At 42.9% G+C, this 21093-nt stretch overlaps 1 protein-coding gene across 1 annotated transcript in view; it reads left to right on the top strand.

Moving 5' to 3' along the window:
• Positions 1 to 21093, top strand: part of LOC107285997 (obscurin) — a 190237-nt gene that overhangs the window by 50435 nt on the left and 118709 nt on the right. Inside the window, exons 20-33 of the mRNA XM_029283797.1 lie at positions 243 to 518; positions 1179 to 1454; positions 3123 to 3398; positions 4304 to 4570; positions 5182 to 5451; positions 7624 to 7890; positions 8475 to 8741; positions 10406 to 10518; positions 10867 to 11020; positions 13329 to 13433; positions 14393 to 14659; positions 15736 to 16005; positions 17747 to 18013; positions 18884 to 19153. Of these exons, the coding sequence (XP_029139630.1) occupies positions 243 to 518; positions 1179 to 1454; positions 3123 to 3398; positions 4304 to 4570; positions 5182 to 5451; positions 7624 to 7890; positions 8475 to 8741; positions 10406 to 10518; positions 10867 to 11020; positions 13329 to 13433; positions 14393 to 14659; positions 15736 to 16005; positions 17747 to 18013; positions 18884 to 19153 (3345 nt within the window). The remainder of the gene's footprint in view (positions 1 to 242; positions 519 to 1178; positions 1455 to 3122; positions 3399 to 4303; positions 4571 to 5181; positions 5452 to 7623; positions 7891 to 8474; positions 8742 to 10405; positions 10519 to 10866; positions 11021 to 13328; positions 13434 to 14392; positions 14660 to 15735; positions 16006 to 17746; positions 18014 to 18883; positions 19154 to 21093) is intronic.

The raw sequence follows: 21093 nt of genomic DNA, 5'->3' as shown, positions 1-21093 counted from the left end.
AGCTCAATGGTTTGTTTTGAATTGTTCTATGCTTTCTAGAAACAGAAGAATGAGCTCCTATTATATATTTTTTAACAAAGAGTCTCAGGTAGCTAAAAATTTCAGGTTATGTACAAATCCAGGGAAAAATGAGTCAAATAAATTAGCAGGAGACCTATATTCTACAAAACAGCCCTGTACTGTAGTTAGTTATTATTGCTATTTTCTTTGTTTTTTAAAACCATTCTATGATCATGATCCAGAAGCTGAAGAGATGTTTGCCAACAAGGAAATGATCCAGAAGGACATCAAGACTGTGGCTTCAGAGAATATCTCTCTCAGCTGTGAGGTGGCCCAGGCCAAGACAGAAGTCAAATGGTTCAAGGATGGAAAATTAATCACCTCCAGCAAGAAATTCAAGGTGGAAGCTGAAGGCAGATCCCGGCGTCTGATTATTCAACAGGTAGAGAAGAAAGATGCCGGTGAATACACATGTGAAGCTGGAAAACAGAAGTTGATCTACAAAGTCATTGTTGAAGGTGAGAATAACAATTGCCTCCATAGAGAGTCAATATCATAAAGTTTGTCCTATCAGGAAGGCTGAATCTCTTTGTGATCTGTGTTGATACTCTTCAGTTGCTATTTGGGCATTCTTGAAACCTTCCTCCCTCTGTCAATCCCAGGTGGAGTAGGATGGAAATTGTATAGAAGCAATTATGAAATCCTTTGAATGTGTTACAACCAGCCAACACTTGGATTGACAAAAGTATGGATGAGAGAGAGAGAGAGAGAGAGAGAGAGAGAGAGAGAGAGAGAGAGAGAGAGAGAGAGAGAGAGAGAGAGAGAGAGATGATGATGACGGACGGACGGACGGACGGACGGACGGACGGACGGACGGATGGATGGATGATGGGTGGTGGATGACAGACAGGCAGATAGAGATAGAGATGAATGACTATGGTGTGTGGACAGGAAGAAAAAAAAGAGAGAGAAGGAGGATGGATGGATAAGATGAGATGAGATGATGAATGGGCAAGTGCATAAATAGACAGAGAAACATACGGACAGACAAACATAGATGGAGTTGAATGGATGAGATGATGAATGGATAGATAGATAGAGATTGAAATAAGATAAAGAGATTAAAACTTGATTCTTGTTATGCAAGTCTCACCATCTCTTTTTTTCCACATTCACAGAAGCTCCTGAAATCTTTACCAAAAAAGACAAAATAAAGAAGGAGGTCAAGGCGGTCCTGAAGGAGAACACCATTTTGACCTGCGAGGTGGTCACTTCAGACACTCAGGTGAAATGGTACAAAGATGGACAACCCATCCCCATCAGCAAACACATCAAGATGGAGTCGGATGGAACCATCCGCAAACTGCACCTGGAGCAGGTGGTGACCAAGGACGTGGGAGAGTATACCTGTGAAGCAGGTGGTCAGAAAGTGACCTTCAAGGTGGAAGTAACAGGTGAGGTCCCTTCTCCTTTTCTAATAGTGTTTTGCAGCTGATGAAAAGGCCAGTGTAGTTCTAGGCTGCATCAACAGAGGGAGAGTTTGAACATCACTTGAGGGGATAGTACAGGCAATCCTCAATTTACGACCATAGTTGAACACAAAATTTATGTTGTTAAGTGAGACATTTGTTAGGCGAGTTTTGCCCCATTTTATGGTCTTTCTTGCCAAGCTGTGAAGTTGATAAGTTACTAATACAGTTCTTGTGAATCTGGCTTCCCCATTGACTTTGCTTGTCAGAAGGTTACAAAAGGGGATTACGTGACCCCGGGACACTGCGACCGTCATAAATATGAAGCAGTTGCCAACCATCCGATTTTGATCACATGACCATGGGGATGCATGCTGTCATGGTTGTAAGTGTGAAAAATTGTCATGTCACTTTTTTCAATACTGTTGTAACTTTAAACAGTCACTAAGCAAATTCTTGTAAGTCGAGGACTGCCTATACTGCTTTATACTGCACTGGTGAGGCCACACTTGGAAAGTTGCATCCTGTTCAGGTCACCATGTTACAAAATAAGAAGTTGAGTCTCTAAAAAGAGTGCAAAGAAGAGCAACAAAGATGTTTAGGGGGCTGGAGGCTGAAACACATGATGACAATTGGGGGAGCTATGTACAGGTGGTCCTCGACTTATGATCACAACTGAGCCCCAAATTTCTGTTGCTAGGTGAGAGTTGTAAAGTAAGTCTTGCCCTATTTTACAACTTTTTTTTGCCGCATTTGTTAAATGCATCCCTGCAGTTGTTAAATTAGTAATACGTTTGTTAAATGAATCTGGCCTCTCCATTGACTTTGTTTGTCAGAAGATTGCAAAAGCTGGTCACGTGACCCCGGGACACTGCAACTGTCATAAAATGAACCAGTTGCCAAGCATCCAAATTTAGATCACATGAGCATGGGGATACTGCAAGGGGCGTATGAAAAACAGTCATAAGTCACTTTTTTCACTACTGTTGCAACTTCGAACAGTCACTAAATGAATGGTTGTAAGTCGAGGATTACCTCTATGTCTAACCTATGAAAGAGAAGGATGAGGGATGACATGATAGCAGTCTTCCGATATTTGAGGAGCTGCCCCAAAGAAGAGGGAGTCAACCTCTTCTCCAAAGCACCTGAAGGCAGGACAAGAAGCAACGGATGGAAACTCATCAAGGAGAGAAGCAACCTGGAACTAAGGAGAAACTTCCTAACAGTTAGAACAATTAACCAGTGGAACTGCTTGCCTCCAGAAGTTGTGGGTGCTCCAACACTAAAGGTTTTTAAGGAGAGATTGGACAGCCATTGTCTGAAATGGTATACAGCAGGGATAGGCAACCTTGGCTCTTTTATGACTCGTGGATTTCAACTCCCAGAGCATAGCTGGCTCAGGAATTCTGGGAGTTGAAGTCCACAAGTCATAAAAGAGCCAAGGTTGCCTACCCCTGGTAGGGTTTCCTGCTTGAGCAGAGGGTTGGACTAGAAGACCTCCAAAGTCCTTTATGTTCTATGAGGTATTGATCGGTGGAGGGTTAGATTCACCACTCACTTAATAACTGCCTTGCTATGTAACAGACATTCCGGTCTTAAGTGTGGTTGTAAGTCGAGGACTTACCTGTACTTATTTTCCTGTTGGTCTTCCAGAACCAGAGGTCAAATTCCAAAGAATAGCTGCTCAGGAGGAGACCATTGTCACTCAGGAGCACAAGGAAGTCATCTTCTCCACCGTGATACAACCTGAGGAGGCTGAGGTCAAATGGTTCAAGGAAGGAGTTGAGATCAAAGATGGCAAGAACTATAAGATAAAGAAGGACAAGGCGGCTAGGACCTTGATTGTGAAGACAGCCGAAATCAAAGATGCTGGTCTGTACACTTGCGAAGTCAAGAGTGAGAAACAGCAGTTCCAACTCAAAGTGGAAGGTGAGAGGCAAACGGAGGTGGCCATCCTGAAATGTCAAATCAATTTCATGAAGGCTGCAAGGCTAACTAACCCAAGACAGAAAGATCAGATCAGTCAACGATGAAAGAAATCATCTCAAGCTCTTTCCAGCCTCAAAATAATGTGGTGTCAAGAGCTGTGTGAGTCACTAGTTACTAGCTCTGCGGGATCCTGGGGGCTCTCTGAGCTTCTGAGTTTTCTTGAAGATGTTTCATGGTCCAAGTCTAGAAGGCAGGAGGGTGGGCAGAAAGAAGGCAGAGGAGAAGGAAGACTGGGGGGAGGGGTCCTTGGTGCTCTCTGAGCACGGTTGCTTCCTTGCAGACATTTCATGATCCAATTAGGTAACCCTATCCATACCATAAGGAAGAGGGGTTTTGGTCATGTTCCCTAGTTGGGTCATAAAACGTTTGCAAGAAAATGATCAAGCTCAGAGAGCCCCAAGGATCCCACAGTCGTCGTCGTCGTCGTCGTCGTCGTCGTCCTCCTCCTCCTCCTCCTCCTCCTCCTCCTCCTCCTCCTCCTCCTCCTCCTCCTTGCATACCCCCTCCCTTCTAGCACTGATGATGCTCCCTAGTTGGGTCATGAAAGATCTGCAAGAAACCAACGCAGCTCAGAAACCACCAAGGATCCCATGGTTGAATCTCAAGCTACAAATATCTCCTTCTGTTACATACTATTCCAATCTTAAAAATATGTCTTCCTTAAGCCAAGAATTTATCTATCAGATAAATCACTGGACAAAGACAGTCTCTGTATTCAGCCCATTTTATACCGCTGGACATTTGTACCAGTTTGTATCATAAAGGCAAGATTTAAAAAATTTAAATAAATACTCTAAAGTCTGTCTTTTGACTTATTTTCTTTCTATCTTCCAATTCCCTTGCAGAAGTACCGGTTAAGTTTGCCAAAAAGCTGGAGCCTGTAAAAGCTGAGCTGGGAAAGGCTTTGAGTTTGAGTTGTGAACTTAACCAGCCCGAAGGTGCGGTTGTGTGGCGCAAGGACGGAACGGTTCTCAAAGCTAGCAAGCGCTACCTGATGCAAGAAATTGGTGCCAAAAGAGTGCTGATCATCTCCGGTTTGCGGGCTGAGGACAAGGGAGAATATTCATGTGAGGCAAAGAATGACCAATGCATCGTTCAAGTCACACCCACAGGTACTTCCTGGTGTTAGGGGGGGGGGTATGTGGTAGTGCCACAGGAAGCAGCTATTGTAAATTAGGGAACATCCTCAGTGTTAGAACGGAATGGGGTTTACAGAAAGGAGGAGGAGAAGGAGAAGGAGAAGGAGGGGAGAAGGAAGAGGAAGACTGTGGGGGTCTTTTGGTGCTCTCTGAGTTTGGCAGTTTCCTTGCAGATGTTTCATGATCCAATTAAGTAACATCATAAGTGCTAGAAGGGAGGGGGGTTTGCGGGGAGGAGGAGAACTCTGGGATTCTTGATGTTCTAACTGAGCTAGGTTATTTTCTTGCAGAAGTTTCATGACCCCACTAGGTAACATCATCAGTGTAAGTAGGGAATGGGTTTGTTCTCTGTTTACCTACAAGTGACTTGCCTGTTAGTGATAAGGCCAAAGCGAACCACTTGTACATGAACAGAGAGCAAATCCTGCTCTCTTCTAACTGTCCCTTAGTTGCTCACGGTCACTTTCCAACACGCTCAAGTCTGCAAGCTGAGAGGCCACCTTTAAGGAGGCCCTTCAGACATCCACAAGAGAACATCCCCCCCTCCCCCCCTTTGTCTGATGTGTATCTGCTCTTCTCTCCAGCGCCTCGCATCGTGAAGTTTGTCAAGGGCCTCTCCAAAGTCATTGCAGAAGAAGGGAAGGAGGCGGTTTTCGAATGCACCGTCTCACCCAGCGATGCGGCCGTTAGGTGGAGCCACCGTGGAACCCCGGTCGAAGCCAGCAAGAAATACGCCGTTTCTCATCGGGATGTCCATCACAGCCTCATCATCACCGCACTGACAGTCCAAGACAGTGGGGAAGTCACAGCCGAAGCTGAGGGAGAAGAGAGCCGGGCCCACCTCCGAGTGGAAGGTGAGACAGGGGTCCATCAGGGATGGAAGGACATGTCCAGGTGTGGGAATCTCATTTCTGGACACTCTCCCATTGATCTGAACTGTCGTTTATTTTATATTTTATTTTATTACTTTACTTTTTTATTTTGTTTTATTTAGTTTATTTTAGTTTATTTTTTTGTTCTATTTTATTTTATTTTATTTATTTCAATTTTAGTTTATTTTTTTGTTCTATTTTATTTTATTTATTTCAATTTTAGTTTATTTTTTTGTTTTATTGTATTTTATTTTATTTATTTCAATTTTAGTTTATTTTTTTGTTCTATTTTATTTTATTTATTTCAATTTTATTTTATTTTTTGTTTTATTGTATTGTATTTTTTTGTTTTTATTGTATTGTATTTTATTTTATTTTGATTTTAGTTTGTTTTTATTTTTATCTTATTTTATTTATTTGTATTTCAGTTTATTTTTTATTTTATTGTATTTTTATTTTTTATCTTATTTATTTCAGTTTTAGTTTATTTTTTATTTTATTGTATTTTAATTTTTTATCTTATTTATTTCAGTTTTAGTTTATTTTTTATTTTATTGTATTTTAATTTTAGTTTGTTTTATTTTTATATTTTACTTTGTTTTATTTTTTATTTATTGTAATTTATTGTTTTATTTTACTTTATTTTAGTTTATATTGTTTTATTTATTTTATTTTACTTTATTTTATTTTTTATTTTAATTGGTTTATTTTATTTTATTATTTTATAAATTATGTGGCTGCCAAACTTACATACATATCACAGCTTATAATATTAAAAACTCTCAAATAAAGCCCCATCTTGCACTTCCCCACCCCTCAGGGTGAATGATGTTCCACAAGACGGGGCCAGCACCAAGGAAGCCCTTTTTCATGGTTCCATAGATATATAATCCAAATAGATGGGACCCAGAACACCCTGCCTTCCTGTCCTTGTGAGCCAGTTGGATCTAACAAGGGAGAAGTGGTTTGTTTACAAATACAGGTAGTCCTCGACTTACAACCATTGATTTAATAACCGTTTGAAGTTACTCGTTCATGTTTATGATGGTTGCAGTGTCCCAGGATCATGTGACAAGCAAAGTCAATGGAGAGGTTAGATTCAGTGTGACTAGCTTAACAACTGCAGTGTTTCATTTAACAAGTGTAGCAAGAAAGGTCATAAAATGGGGCAAAAGTCACTAAACAATTGTCTTGCTTAGCAACAAAAAGTTTGGACTCCATTGTGATCATAAGTCATGTACATGCTTGGTGGAGAACTCTGGATCCTGCTCTGAGTGCCTGTTTAGCAGTGGGAATTTTGGGCTCAGTTTTTGTCGTAGGTCGAGGAATACCTGTAGAAACCTAGTGATCTTCGAAACCGTCATCACCCAGTAACACTAGTTTTCTTCTTGCAATACATGTTTTCACGTAGGGGAAAGCATCAAATCCCAATTGGCTAGATAGAAATGTTCTTTTGTGTTGGACTTATTTTTGTAAAGACATTACCCAGAATAAGATGGTAGAAGAAATTGCAAATTTTGAAGGCTTCATCTAGTATAGAAAATGTTAATACTGGTTGAAAATATTGCTTCACTTTAAATACAGGTAATGCTTGACTTACGATCACGACTGAGCCCAAAATTTCCATTGCCAAGTGAGACAGTTAAGTGAATTTTGCCCCATATTATGACCTTTCTTGGCAAAGTTGTTCAGTTGATTCACTGCAGTTGTTAATTTAGTAACACGGTTGTTAGGTGAATCTGGCTTCCCACATTGACTTTACTTGTCAGAAGGTCACAAAAGGGGATCACCTGACCATGCAACCGTCATAATTATGAGTCAGTTGCCAAGCATCTGAATTTGGATCATGTGACCATGGGGATGCTGCAACTAATTAGTGTGAAAAATGGTCATAAGTCACTTTTTCCCATTGTAACTTCGAACGGTCACTAAACAAATGGTTAAAAGTCAGGACTACTTGTGCATACCAATTGCCAAGCAACTAGTCACTGTGGGGTTACTGTGATGGTTATAAGTGCAAGTATTGGTCTTAAGTCACTTTTTTCAGTGCAGTTGTAACAAAATGGTCACTAAATGAATGGTCGTAAGTCGAGGACTACCCGCATTTGTAGTGCTTTTAATCTACCTGATGCTTTTGGTTTACCTCAAAATCAGAAGCACCGGTGTTATTTGTGAAGAAATTGGAGGGCAAAGCCGTAGAAGAGAAGCAGACTGTTATCCTTGAAGTGGAGCTATCCAAGCCAACCACGGAGGTGAAGTGGACAAAGAACGCAAGTGTCCTTCATCCAATGGCCAATCTGGAGATCCATGCCGAGGGGACAAAGCACCACCTGGTGATCAAGAGTGCATCCTGTGATGATCGTGGGTTTTATTCCTGCGAGACCCTCCATGACAAGACACAAGCCAAGGTCACTGTAGACAGTAAGTCCTCTCTTGGGACTAGTTCTGAGGATCACAGCTCTTGTGAGAATCATAGAAGTTTGGAGGGGATGGTGGAGAGCTTCTAGACCAGGCTAGGAAGCCATGGACCATCCCAGATCAATGGTTGTCCAACGTTTACTTGGACACCTTCAGGGGCGGAGACCCCATGATTTCAGGAGGAGGGTTGTTTCACCCCTTCATAATTCTCACAGTTGGGAAATTCCTCCTTGGCGCGCTCTGAGGTTTAGCAAGGTTTTCTTGCTAGATCTAGAACTGATAATGTTACCTAGTTGGGTCATGAGACATCTGCGAGAAAATAGCCAAGCTTAAAGCTTAAAGCACCAAAGACTCCATAGCGAATGAATGAATGAATGAATGAATGAATGAATGAATGAATGAATATAGACAGAGAGCAAACTCTTCTAGCATTGATGATGAGGGCAACAGTGGCTTTCAAATGAAGTCAAATGTCATGCAAATTTGGTTGGTTTCACGAGGAAGTCCTATGTTCCTCTCAATTGAAGAGTGATAAATATGAGGTTTTTGACACGAACGTGTCTCATCCACCTTGTTCTATTTCCAAGTGAGACCCATCAAATTGATCAAAGGCCTGCAGCCGACGGATGTTCACGAGAAGGAATCGGTCACTTTTGAGGTGGTACTGTCCCACGAAGACGTGGAAGCAGTTTGGATGAAGGACGGTCTGCGTCTCAAGTCTCAGGACAACTGCCAGATAACCGCCCAAGGGAAGAAGCACTCACTGACCCTCACGTCCCTGACATTGGAAGACTCAGCTCTTATTTCCTTCAAGGCCGAAGGGATTCACACCACAGGCAGGCTCAATGTGAAAGGTAGGTGTTCAGAAAACCTCTTTTAAATTACAGGTAGCCCTTAACCTGGTAGCCACACAAACCATATGTAAATGCAGAGATAAACCAGAAATAAGTGCTGGAGAATTCCTGGAATCCTGGCATTCAGACAAATCAGCTATCAACAGGCAAATAGAGATAAACAACATCTACACACCATTTACAAAAGACAATAAAAAATCTAAAAGATCACAACACCTCCTGACAAGCAAACGACTCCCAGATAAGCAGAGTTTAAAACCAAGCAGTAAATAATATTCCAAAAAGGAACTACTAACACAGTAAACAATAGCCTAATCAAGGAACTACCAAGAACATTCCCATCAACAGAGCAGTGACTAGCATATAAAACGAGAGCAAATCTCATTCCCTAGTGATGGTGAACCTTTTAGAGACCGAGTGCCCAAACTGCAACCCAAAACCCACTTATGCATCGTCGGGTGCCGGGTGGGTGTGGCCCATTGGCTGGCTGTGGACAATTGGCTGGGCGTGGCTGCGGTGATAACGGCAGACTGGGTAGGACTAAAAAGTTCAATCAATCAATTCCAACCTTGCAAGATCTTTTTTTTCCCCGCGAGAAGTTGAAATTGACTGATTGATTGAACCTTTTTTTTTTCTTTTGCACATGGCAGCGGAGGCCTAAAGTGAAAAGGTTTTATAAAACCCAGCTGAAGGCCTAGGACTGGGGTGGCGGTGTGCGTGCCCACAGAGAGGGCTTTGAGTGCCGCCTCTGGCACCCGTGCCATAGGTTCGCCACCACTGCCCTAGTCCTACTGATGATGTTACCTAGTTGGGTCATGAAATTTCTGCAAAAAAACCACCAAGTTCAGAGAGCACCAAGGACCACATTGTTCTCCTCCTCCTCCTCCTCCTCCTCTCTGCAACACCCCTCCCTTCTAGCACTTTTATCATGAAACGTCTGCAAGAAAACCACCAAGTTCAGAGAGCACCAAGAACCCCACAGATCAACCCAGATCTGCAAATATTCTCTTCTAGTGATAAACTTCAGAATTAGTTGCTACAGAGTTGATTTTCTGTTTCTCTGTTTGAGATTGAGCAGGCCTAGACATCAATCCTGGACTTACTGTACGAGTACAATTGACCCTCAAATTTCTGTTGTTAATTGAGGCAGTTGTTAAGTGACTCTTGCCCCATTATACAATCTTTTTTGCCACCATTGTTAAGTGAGTCACTGCTGTTGTTAAGCTAGTGACACAGTTATTAAGTGAATATGCTTGTCAGAAGGTTGCAAAAGGAGATCACAAAACCCAGGACACTGCGACTGTCATAAATATGAATTATTTGCCAAGCATCTGAATTCTGATCACGTAAGCATGGGAATGCTACAATAGTCGTAAGTGTAAAAAAGCGGTCACAAGTCCCTTTTTTCAAGTGCATTGTAACTTTGAATGGTCACTAAACAAATGTTGTAAGTGGAATATTAACTGTAATGTAATTTCTCTCTTTTCTAATGGTCGTCTCACCTTATATCCGTGGCAGACCTATCTTTTACTTATGCATAAATAAAATATATTAACTTATCTTCCTGTTTGATGCTAATTTGGCCAGAGGCAGAGCAGGCTAAGAAACTTAACCTGATTTATGGCTAACATTTCAATTACTTACATGTTATTTCTCCTTGGCAGAAACCCCTGTGAAAATCATCACACCTTTAAAAGATCTCAAAATCCAGAACAAGGATGACGTAACACTTGAGTGCGAACTTTCCAGGCCCAATGCAGAAGTGAAGTGGCGTAAGGTATAGCATCGAGTTTAATAAATATAAGCCTGTGGACTTCTCTTCAATGTCTGCAGTTTCTTGAACTTCTGTCTTGTAAGATTGCATGCACAGCTTCATGGGAAGACAGGTAGTCCTGAAAGGCAATGGAGAAATCAGAGTCACTTAACAACTCTGTTACCAGCTTAACAATGCAGTGATTCAGTGAACAACTGTGGCAAGGAAGGTTGTAAAATGGAGCAAAACTCACTTAGTCACAGAAATTTTGGGCGTAAGTTGAGGACTACCTGTATCTCAGGACCTACCTCAAAACCCGGATCCAGTAAAAATTTCGGTCAATAAACTCCTCTGTGGACTTCTTGGTTTTAGAATGGAGTGGAGATCCGGTCGAGTAAAAAGATGGTCATTGCTTCCAGAGGGACAAAGAGAAGCCTCGCCATTCACACATGCGAATATGAAGACCAAGGAACATACATGTGTGACGCAGTGGATGATAAGAGCTCAGCTGTTTTGGAGATCTACGGTACAATGTCCTCCCTTAATTTTTTAGAGTCAGGCTTCCCTTCTTTGAATCTTATTCAAGGAATGAGAATTTAGGAGCCGTGATTAACAGTATTCAATAGAAAAGAAGTTTAAATCACAATATAATTCCTTTTAGACACACAGGCACATGTTTTCTTCCTAAATGTGTTCTGAAGTGTTGTTCTAGGTGCAGGCCTAGAAACCAGGAGACGGTGAGTTCTAGTTCCGTCTTTGACATGAATGCTGGCCACCTAGCTAAACCTCAAGATCCATTCCTTACTATTCCCCCAGGAATTTTTTTTCTACTAATATACAAAATAAAAGTGTGGATAATTCCCCAACACACATTAATGACTGCAAGGAACACAGACACCTTAATCTTAAACAAAAATGTCTCATTTTGATTTTTTTAGCCCGGGACGTCAAGATTGTAAAACCATTGGAAGATGTTGAAGTGAGCGAAAAAGAAAGTGCTTCTTTCCTGTGTGAGATTTCGCATGATGATGTCCAAACCCAGTGGTTCAGTAACGAAAACAAAATCAGGACTGGAGAGAACATCAAACTACGTCAGGAAGGTAGGAAGAATTGAAAAGTGATGGACTCTGGTTGTTTACTTGAAAACATCGCATGACCCAACTAGATAACATCATCCTTGTGAGGGAGTGTGGAGTTTTTTCCTTTTTATGTACAGCTGCTTGCTGTAGATAAAAAGAACAGTGTTGGTCGGGTGTAGTTTTTTTTCCCCTTGGTAGTTTCTCGATCAGGGTATTGATTTGTGCTTGATTGTTTGTCTGGGGTTAATCCCTGTTTATTTGGATTTCTTTTCTTTGGAGTCCTTGATGCTGTCTGAGCTTGGATGCTTGCTTGCAGACATCTCCTGGCCCAACTAGGTAACATCATCCATGTGAAGGAATATGGAGTTTGCTCCCTTTTTATATACAGTTTCCCCTGGTGGGTGTTTCTTTTTCTTGGTATCTTCTTGATTAAGGTATTGTTTTCTGCTTGATTGTCTGGGGTTAATCCCTGCTTATCTGGGTTTCTCTTTCTGTGGTAACCTTGGTCATGGGTTTCATGACCCATAATAATAATAGGATGCTTATCTTTGATGATGCTAAAGGTCTCGTTGCAGGATGTAAACTATTCCAACTCAAGCCACCTTTTGCAATTGATTAATGGCTATTGACAAAATCCTTGTAAGTCAATTGCAAAAAGGCAACTTTATTCAGAACAGCTTCCATGCTATGATGAGAATTTTAACAATATCTACCTATCTCAGGCTCTTGGGAAAGTCTCAAGAGGTAGACAAAAGGCCAAATCCAGTCTGAAAATCTGGTTAACGCTGCAACCAACATTAATAATGTATCATTCCCATTGATAAAATCCCTATCAGTCAATTGCAGAAGGCAGCTTGACTTGGAACAGCTTACAATCTGTGATGGGACCTTGAACCCCATCAAATATTCACATCTGCTTATCTCAGATCTTTGGGAAGTGGACAAAAAGACCAAATCCAGTCTGAACATCATGTCACTTTTTTCACTGGTGTTATAAGTTCAAACGATTACTAATTGAACTATTATAAGTTGAGGACTACCTGCATAATGGCAGCAGTCACCACCAATAATGTTCAAGGATCTTTTTTATCTCCTTACCTATCATCCCCAGAGAAGCAAGGAGCAATAACCATAATCCTCTTTTTCCTTGCTGCTTAGGAGACTTTTAAGAAGAAACTGGACAGTCATTTGTCCGGAATGGTCTAGGACCCCAACCTTTTGGGCACCAGGGGCTGGTTCCATTGAGAGAGGTTTTTCCTGTGGACCGGAGGGGTGTGTGGTTTCATGTATTGCCTGCATCCCGCGGATGGGGCTTTGCTTGTTCGCGTGGACTGGTTTCTGGCATGCTGCAGCCTGGTGCCAGTCCATGGACTGGGGGTTGGGGGCCCCTGGTCTAGGGTCTGCGAAGAGGGTTGGACACGAAGACCTCCAAGGTCCCTGTTATTCTATTTTTCTGTTATTCTGCTATTCCGTTATTCTGTTGTGGATGCTCCATTACTGAAGGTTTTCAAGAAGAGACTGGACAGCCACCTGTCTGAAATGATATGGAGTCTCCTGCTTGAACGGGGGTTGGGCTAGAAGACCTCCAAGGTCCCTTCCAACTCTGTGATTCTGCTATCTTGGCTGTTCCTTAAATGGGGAGATGGTTCTGCTAAAGAGAGTGGCAAGCTTTTGTCTTAATGTGGATGACGTTTACTTGTTTGATGGATGAATCATGGATGACTTGTAACTTGGAGACTGTCTTTTTGTGCGCAGGGAAAAGTCACACGCTGGTTTACCGCAGTGTGGAGTTGCAGGATTCTGCAGAAATAAAATTTGTGGCCGAAGCTGCAGAATCACAAGCTCAGCTTAAAGTCAAAGGTAAGGAATGACTTCATAATTTAGTGAATTCAATTTTTTTCAGAAAGCGTATCCCCAAACTAGCTACAGATAGTCCTCAAATTATGACCACAATTAAACCCCAAATTTCCGTTGCTAAGCAAGACAGTTGCTAAGGAGGCTTTGCCTCATTTTACGTCCATTTTGGCCATAGTTGTTAAGTGAATCATTGACATTGTTAAGTTGGTCACACAGTTGTTAAGTGAATCGGGCTTCCTCATTGACTTTGCTTGGCAGAAGGTCTCAAAAGGGGATCATGTGACTCCGGGACACTACAACTGTCATAAATCTTCGAGACCGCCTCCTGCCGCAGATTACCTCCCATCGGCCTGTACGCTCCCACAGAGTGGGTCTCCTCAGGGTGCCGTCGGCCAGACAGTGCCGGTTGGCGACCCCAAGGGGGAGGGCCTTCTCTGTGGGAGCTCCCACCCTCTGGAATGAGCTGCCCCCAGAGATCAGGGTGATCCCTGATTTCCCTTCCTTCCGCCGCGCCCTTAAGACATGGTTATTCCAGCTTGCAGAACTGGCCTAGGGGAAAATTTTTAATGGGGGTTTTAAAGTAATTTTAAATTACTTAGGCCAATTATTAATATTTGTCTTTTAATCATGTTTTAACTGTAGTTTTGGTATTTTGTAGTTTTTATCTGGTTGTTAGCCGCCCTGAGTCCGCAAGGAGAAGGGCGGGATATAAATATAAGCAATAATAATAATAATAATAATAAATATGAATCAGTTGCCAAGCATCTGAATTTTGGTCAGGTGGCCATGGGGATGCGGCAATGATTGCAAGTATGAAAAATGGTCATGTCACTTTTTTCAGTGCCATTGTAACTTCGAACAATCACTAAACGAATGGTTATAAGTCGAGGAGTACCTGTATTATCCACATTGAATTTCCTGCAAAGTTACATCACTAACCTTCTTCTGTTCTCCTCCTTTAGAACTACCGGTCAAGATCATTAAACCCCTCCGGGTGAAGATCGCCATTGAAAGACACCGAGGTTTTATGGAATGCCAAGTCTCTCGTCCGAACGCTATTGTTAAGTGGTTCAAGGGGGACCGAGAACTCCATCCTGGTCAGAAGTATGAGATGGTGAGCGATGGGATCTACCGGAAACTTATCATCAACGAGACCGCGTTTGAGGACGAAGGGATTTATACCTGTGACGCCGTGGATGATAAGAGCAGCGCTCAGTTCTATGTGGAAGGTACATCCTCTTCTTCATTTGTATAGGTAGTCCTGGCCTTATGACAACAATTGAGCCCAAAGTTTCTATTGCTAAGCAAGACAGTTGTTAAGTGACTTTTGCCCCATTTTACGACCTTTCTTGCCATGATTGTTAAGTGAATCATTGCAGCTGTTAAGTTAATCACATGGTTGTTAAATGAATCTGGCTTCTCCATTGACTTTGCTTGTCTGAAGTTCGCAAAAGAGGATCACAAGACCCTGGGACACTGCAATTGTCATAAATATGAGTCAGTTGCCAAACGTTTGAAATTTGATCCCATGACTGTGGGGATACTGCAACGGTCATAAGGGTGAAAAATGGTCTAGGTCACTTTTTTCACTGCCGTTGTAACTTGGAACAGTAACTAAACGAACTGTTGTAAGTGAAGGACTACCTGTAATATCAATTTGTTCCCCAAAAATATTGGGTGAAAAGGGACACTCAGCTGTGGTGACACAGTGGTTAGAATGCAGTATTGCTGGTTAATTTACTGATCACTGCCCAAAGTCCAATCCTCACTGGCTCAAGGTTGACTCAGCCCCCCATCCTTCTGAGGTGGGTAAAATGAGGACTGAGATTGTTGGGGGGTGGATGCAACATGCTAATGCTTAGAGAGGGCTGTAAAGCACTGTGAAGTGGCATATAAGTCTAAGTGCTATTGCTGGACAGGAATCTGACGGGGGCGTTTGTTGACAGCAGATGCATTTCCCCTTAACTTTGCTTGTCAGAAGGTCAAAAGTGGGGATCATATTACCCTGAGACACAGCAACCGTCATAAATACATGCCAGTTGCCAAGCCTCTGAATCTTAATCACCTGACCATGGGGCTTGCTGCGATGGTCATAAGTGGAAAAACGGTTATAAGTCACTTTTTTCAACGCCGTTGTAACTTGGAATGGTCACTAAATGAATGGTCGTAAATTGAGAACTACCTATATCTTAGAAAGCTCTTCTTGTCAACAATGATGGCTTGAAGGATTTGGGGATGATTGAGTCCCCAAACTCCAGCGGTGATGACCTAGCGGTTGACTTTGTCTTCCCTTATTTCTCTTCAGAACAAACCATCAACGTTGTGAAGGAGCTGAGAGATGTGGAGGTGATGGAACCAGCCGAAGCCCGCTTTGAGTGCGAAATCTCCATCCATTCAGTGAAGCCCCCCAAATGGTCTCTCCGTGGAGAAGTGCTACAAAATGGCCCAAATGTCATCATAGAACAAGAGGGGAAAATCCACCGGCTGATCTTGAGGAAGACCAATGTGGACATGACAGGCACCATTCAATTTGCCATTGGCAAGTCCAAATCCTTGGCTGATCTGGTGGTCAAAGGTAAGATAGAAGTCCCCCCAAGTGTAAAACAGCCACGGAAGAACTTTGAGGGTGGTGATAGTGGTTAGAGCTGTATGCTTATTTAGAATGGAATGGAACAGAATGGAATGGAACAGAATAGAATAGAATAGAATAGAACAGAATAGAAAATACAATAGAATATAGAAAAACAGAATAGTGTAGAACACAGGTAACCCTCGACTTATGACCAAAACTGAGCCCAAAATTTCTGTTGCTAAGCAAGACATTTGTTAAGTGATTTTTGCCCCATTTTATGACCTTTCTTGTCACATTGTTAAGTGAATCGCTGCAGTGGTTAAGTTAGTAATGCGGTTGTTAAGTGAATCTCGCTTTCCCTTCTGACTTTGCTTGTCAGAAAGTAGCAAAAGAAGATCATGTGACCCCAGGTCACTGCAACCATCATAAACATGAGTCAGTTGCCAAGCAATTCGAATTTTGATCACATGATCATGGGTATGCTGTAATGGTCATAAGAGTGAAAAATGGTCATAAGTCACTTTTTTCAGTGCCATTTTAACTTTGAACGGTCACTAAATGAACTGTTGTAAGTCAAGAACTATCTGTAATAAAGTTGGAAATGAACTTGAAGGTCTTCTGGTCCAGTCACACCAAGGATCCCACGGTTTAAACCTTAGCTACAAAGATTCTCTTGTATCAGTAGAGTTGATAGATTTAATTCAGATTTGATTTGGGAAAAGATTTGACAATGAAGCAGCATCAAAATTTTGGAAGCCACTTTATTTGTTTGACCAAAGTGGAAAGTATTCGTGATGGTAACCACTTAGATGAACATCAAGTAGGCAAAGTTTTCCATGGGTAATTTGAAGGGTTTTTCAACATTTGGAAGATGCACCTCTTTGAAACCACAGGAGGAGCAACAGAAACAGATAAAAAGAAATCCACTCCAAAATTGTGCATCACAAGGTTTGTAGAGAACAGATGCAACTACACAAATGGGGAAATAATTCCTCAAATTATGAACCTGCATGGCCTCAAACTGGGTGAAATTCTGGGAATTGTAGTTGGAAAATGTTTGGAGGTGCCGAGTTCATAAAATTAGGGAGCTTTTGAGGAACCACAATGATTATTTAGTTCAGGGGTGTCAAACTCAATTTCATTGAGGGCCGCATCAGCATTGCGGTTGCCCTCGGGGGGGGCGGGGGGGCGGCCTACTGGGTGGGCGTGGATGGAGTGGGTGTGGCCTACTGGGTGGGCATGGACAGCTTTACATCGTTCGCGTCAAGGGTGCCTATGGGGGCCTGGGCAGGAGTGGGACAGATCTGAGGGTCTCTGGCAGAAGGGGGTGGGACCGGGGCAAGCGCCAAGGCATGGTCCATTTCTTCATTCCTCACAAAGGGTGACACCTCCCCAGCATGCACCCAGGGGGCGGGGCCGATGCGGCAGGGGCTGGTTCATCGCTATTTCCAGATGGCCTTGTGGAGCTAAGACTGAATGTGTTTCAGCATAAATGGCCACCACAAAATTGTACATTGGCGCCCGGCCAGCCTGGGCCAGGGCCAAGGCAGCGGGGGTCATTCCCTCACTGTTTCCAGGATGGCTTCGCGTGCCACATGAAACCACTTCGCGGGCCGCATCCAGTCCCCGGGCCTTATGTTTGACATGTCTGATTTAGTTGGAAGAGAATGATTCACAGTCTAATTCAGTCTTCACATGAGTCTTCTTGGTTTCGAAGATGACCTTCTTCACTTTCTCTCTGTAGATATTCCAGTGATCTTCACTAGACCTCTAGAAGACAAGACAGTCCTGGAAACCCATTCAGTGGTCCTCTCTTGTGACTTCAAGCCATCCCCAAAGGAGGTTGAGTGGTACAGGAACCACACTTTGCTGGAACCTTCTGAGAAATTTAAGATGAAGAGAGAGAAGTTCACAGCGGAGCTCAAAATCCTGAGGTTGACTGTCAGGGATTCAGGTGTCTACCGATGCAAAGCCGGAAGCGCAGAGACGAAAGCCACGTTGACCATTTTGGGTAGGTTGATGGGATGAGACCTTTCAGGATTGTCCTTATGTAGGAGACCAAAAGGGGTGGACTAGAACTCACTGTCTTCTGGGGATTGGCTCAAAATCATCCAACCAGCTGTCATGTCTAAGGTGGAACTAGAACTCACAGTTTCCCAGTAATTGGCCCAAAGTCACCCAGCTGGCTTCATGCCTAAAGTTGGACTAGAACTCACAATCTCTTAGTGATTGGCCCAAAGTCACCCAGTTGGCTTTTATGGCTAAGGCAGGACTAGAGCTTACCATCTCCTGGTGATTGATCCACAGTCACCCAGCTGGCTTTTATGACTATGGTGGGACTAGGATTCATCATCTCCTGGCGATTGGCTCAAAGTCTCCCAGCTGGCTTTCATGTCTAAGGTGGGACTAGAACATCATCTCCTAGTGATTGGCCCAAAGTCTCCCTGCTGGCTTTCATGCCTAAGGTGGGACTAGAACTCACCGACTCCTGGTGATTGGCCCAAGATTACCCACCTGGTTTTTCATGCCTAAGGAGGGACTAGAACTCCGTCTCCTGGTGATGAACCCAAAATCACACAGCTGGCTTTCATGCCTAAGACTAGACTAGAATTCACTGTCTCCTGCTGATTGGGCCAAATTCACACAGCTGTTTTTTATGCCTAAAGTGGGATTAGAACTCAGGGTCTCCTGGTGATTGTCCCAAAATCAATTAGCTTTCATGGCTAAGCTGGAACTTGAACTCATGGTCTCCTGCTTTCTAGCCTGGTGCCTTAACCACAAGACCAAACTGGCTCTATGTGTGTTACAACATGCGGAAGCAGTGACCAAGGTGTGTGCAGAATGGAGCATTGTCCTCTTGACTTCTCCTTCCTTGCCACAGAGCGCAAAGTGGAGATCACCAAACATCTGCAGGATGTGGAGGTTGACGAAGAGAGCTCGGCCTCCTTCTCCTGCGAGTTGTCTGAGGATTGTGAGGATGTCGAATGGTTCCTCAATGACACTCATCTCTTCCCCAACAACTTCAATGAGATAAAGCATTTGGGGAAGTCCCACAGCCTGACGCTGAAGCACGTCACGCCAGAAGACAGCGGGACAATGACCGTCAAGGTTCAGAAGAAAATCTCTGAGAGCATCCGGCTGAAGGTGAAAGGTGAGTCTCTACTTCTACCAGCATTTCTGAGGTCTGAGGAGGTAGCTTGGTGGCCTTGAGATATCCTGTTTCCATCTTGGCAGATGAAATCCATGGGCAAACCTCAAAGCCATTGGAGAGCTTCAGGCAGTTGGGGCCCTTGGTGCTTTCTGAGCATGGTTGTTTTCTTGAAGACGTTTCATGGCCCAGTTAGGTAGCATCATCAGTGCTAGGAGGGAGTATGGTTTGCGGAGAGGAGGAGGAGGGAGAGGGGGAGGAGGGGGAGGAGAACAGGAAGAAGAGGAGGAGGAGAGGGATTATGGGGTCCTCAATGCTCTCTAAGCTTGGTTATTTTCTTGAAGACATCTCATTACCCAACTACGTAATATCAGTGCTAGAAGGGAGTGAGGTTTATTCTCTGTTGGTCCTTGACTAAGCTGTTGTTTACTCTTTGATTGTTTCTCTGCATTTGTTTATTTATTAGATGTGTGCCCTGCTTATCCCCTCTAGAGTCGGTAGTTCCTTGATTGGGCAGTTGTTTATGGCCTGGTTGTTGTTCTAGTGACAACCTTGGTGTCAATCTCTGCTTCTCAGGCCCATCATGCTGCCCCTTCTCCACACTCATTTTTTTAAATCTTCTTTCCCATCTAGAGATGTTCTGAAGAACTAAAAATGCCAGGTAACTCCTGGCTTTCCTGTCCTCTGGATTGCCCCTTATCTATTAAAATCACTGTGTGTGTGTGTCTGTGCACGTGCGCGCACATCTGTAAATATGCTGATATACATACATATACTACGGGTAGTCCTTGACTTACGACCACAGCTGAGTTCCACGTTTCCGTTGCTAAGTGAAACATTTGTGAAGTGAATTTTGCCCCATTTGACGACCTTACTTGCCCCAGTTGTTAAGAGAATCACTGTAGATGTTAAGTTAATAACACGGTTGTTAAGTGAATCTGGCTTGCCCATTGATTCTGCTTGTCAGAAAGTCGCAAAAGAGGACTCCACATGACTCCAGGACACTGCAATTGTCATAAATATGAGTCAGCTGCCAAACATCTGAATTTTAATCACATGACCATGGAGATGCTGCAACGGTCGTAAATGTGAAAACGGCCATAAGTTACTTTTTGCACTGCCATTCTAACTCCGAACTGTCAGTGAACGAATGGCAAAATTTATTGCTGAATACATCTGGGACCGTTCAGGTACACACCATATTTGCTCATCTTTTTGCACAATCTCATTTGAACGTTTTTCACACTTACGATCCCCATGGTCACGGGATCAAGATTCAGATATTTGTCAACTGGCATATATAGATAGTCCTCGACTTACAACAATTCATTTAGTGACCATTCAAAGTTACAATGCCACTGAAAAAAGTGACATGACCATTTTTCACACTTACGATCGTTGCAGCATCTCATGGTCATGTGATCAGAATTTGGATGCTTGGCAACTGGTTCATATTTATGACAGTTGCAGTGTCCCAGGGTCATTTGATCCCCTTTTGGGGTCTTTTGATGAACAAAGTCAATGCCGGATTCATTTAACCGCTGTGTGATTAACTGAACAACTGCAATGATTAACAACTATGGCAAAACAGGGCAAAATTCTATTAACAAATGTCTCAGCAATGAAAATGTAGGCTCAATTGTTATCATTATTATTATTTTATTATTATTTATTTGATTTGTATCCCGCCCTTCTCCTCACCGGACTCAGGGCGGCTGACAGCCTTATAAAACAACATTACAAAAAATATCAATATTAAAACCAGATTAAAAGAAAATATTTGTAAAGGCCTAGTCGTTAAAATTACCCTTAAAAACCCCACTAAAATTCCCTAGGCCAATCCCGCTTGTTGGAAAAGCCATGTCTTTAGGGCGCGGCGGAAGGAGGGGAGATCCGGGATCACCCGGATCTCTGGGGGTAGTTCGTTCCAGAGGGTGGGGGCT

Source organism: Protobothrops mucrosquamatus, unplaced genomic scaffold (assembly GCF_001527695.2).
Source record: "Protobothrops mucrosquamatus isolate PMUCROS unplaced genomic scaffold, P.Mucros_1.0 scaffold235, whole genome shotgun sequence".
NCBI lineage: Eukaryota > Metazoa > Chordata > Lepidosauria > Squamata > Viperidae > Protobothrops > Protobothrops mucrosquamatus.
This window is presented reverse-complemented; position numbering and strand designations above follow the sequence as displayed.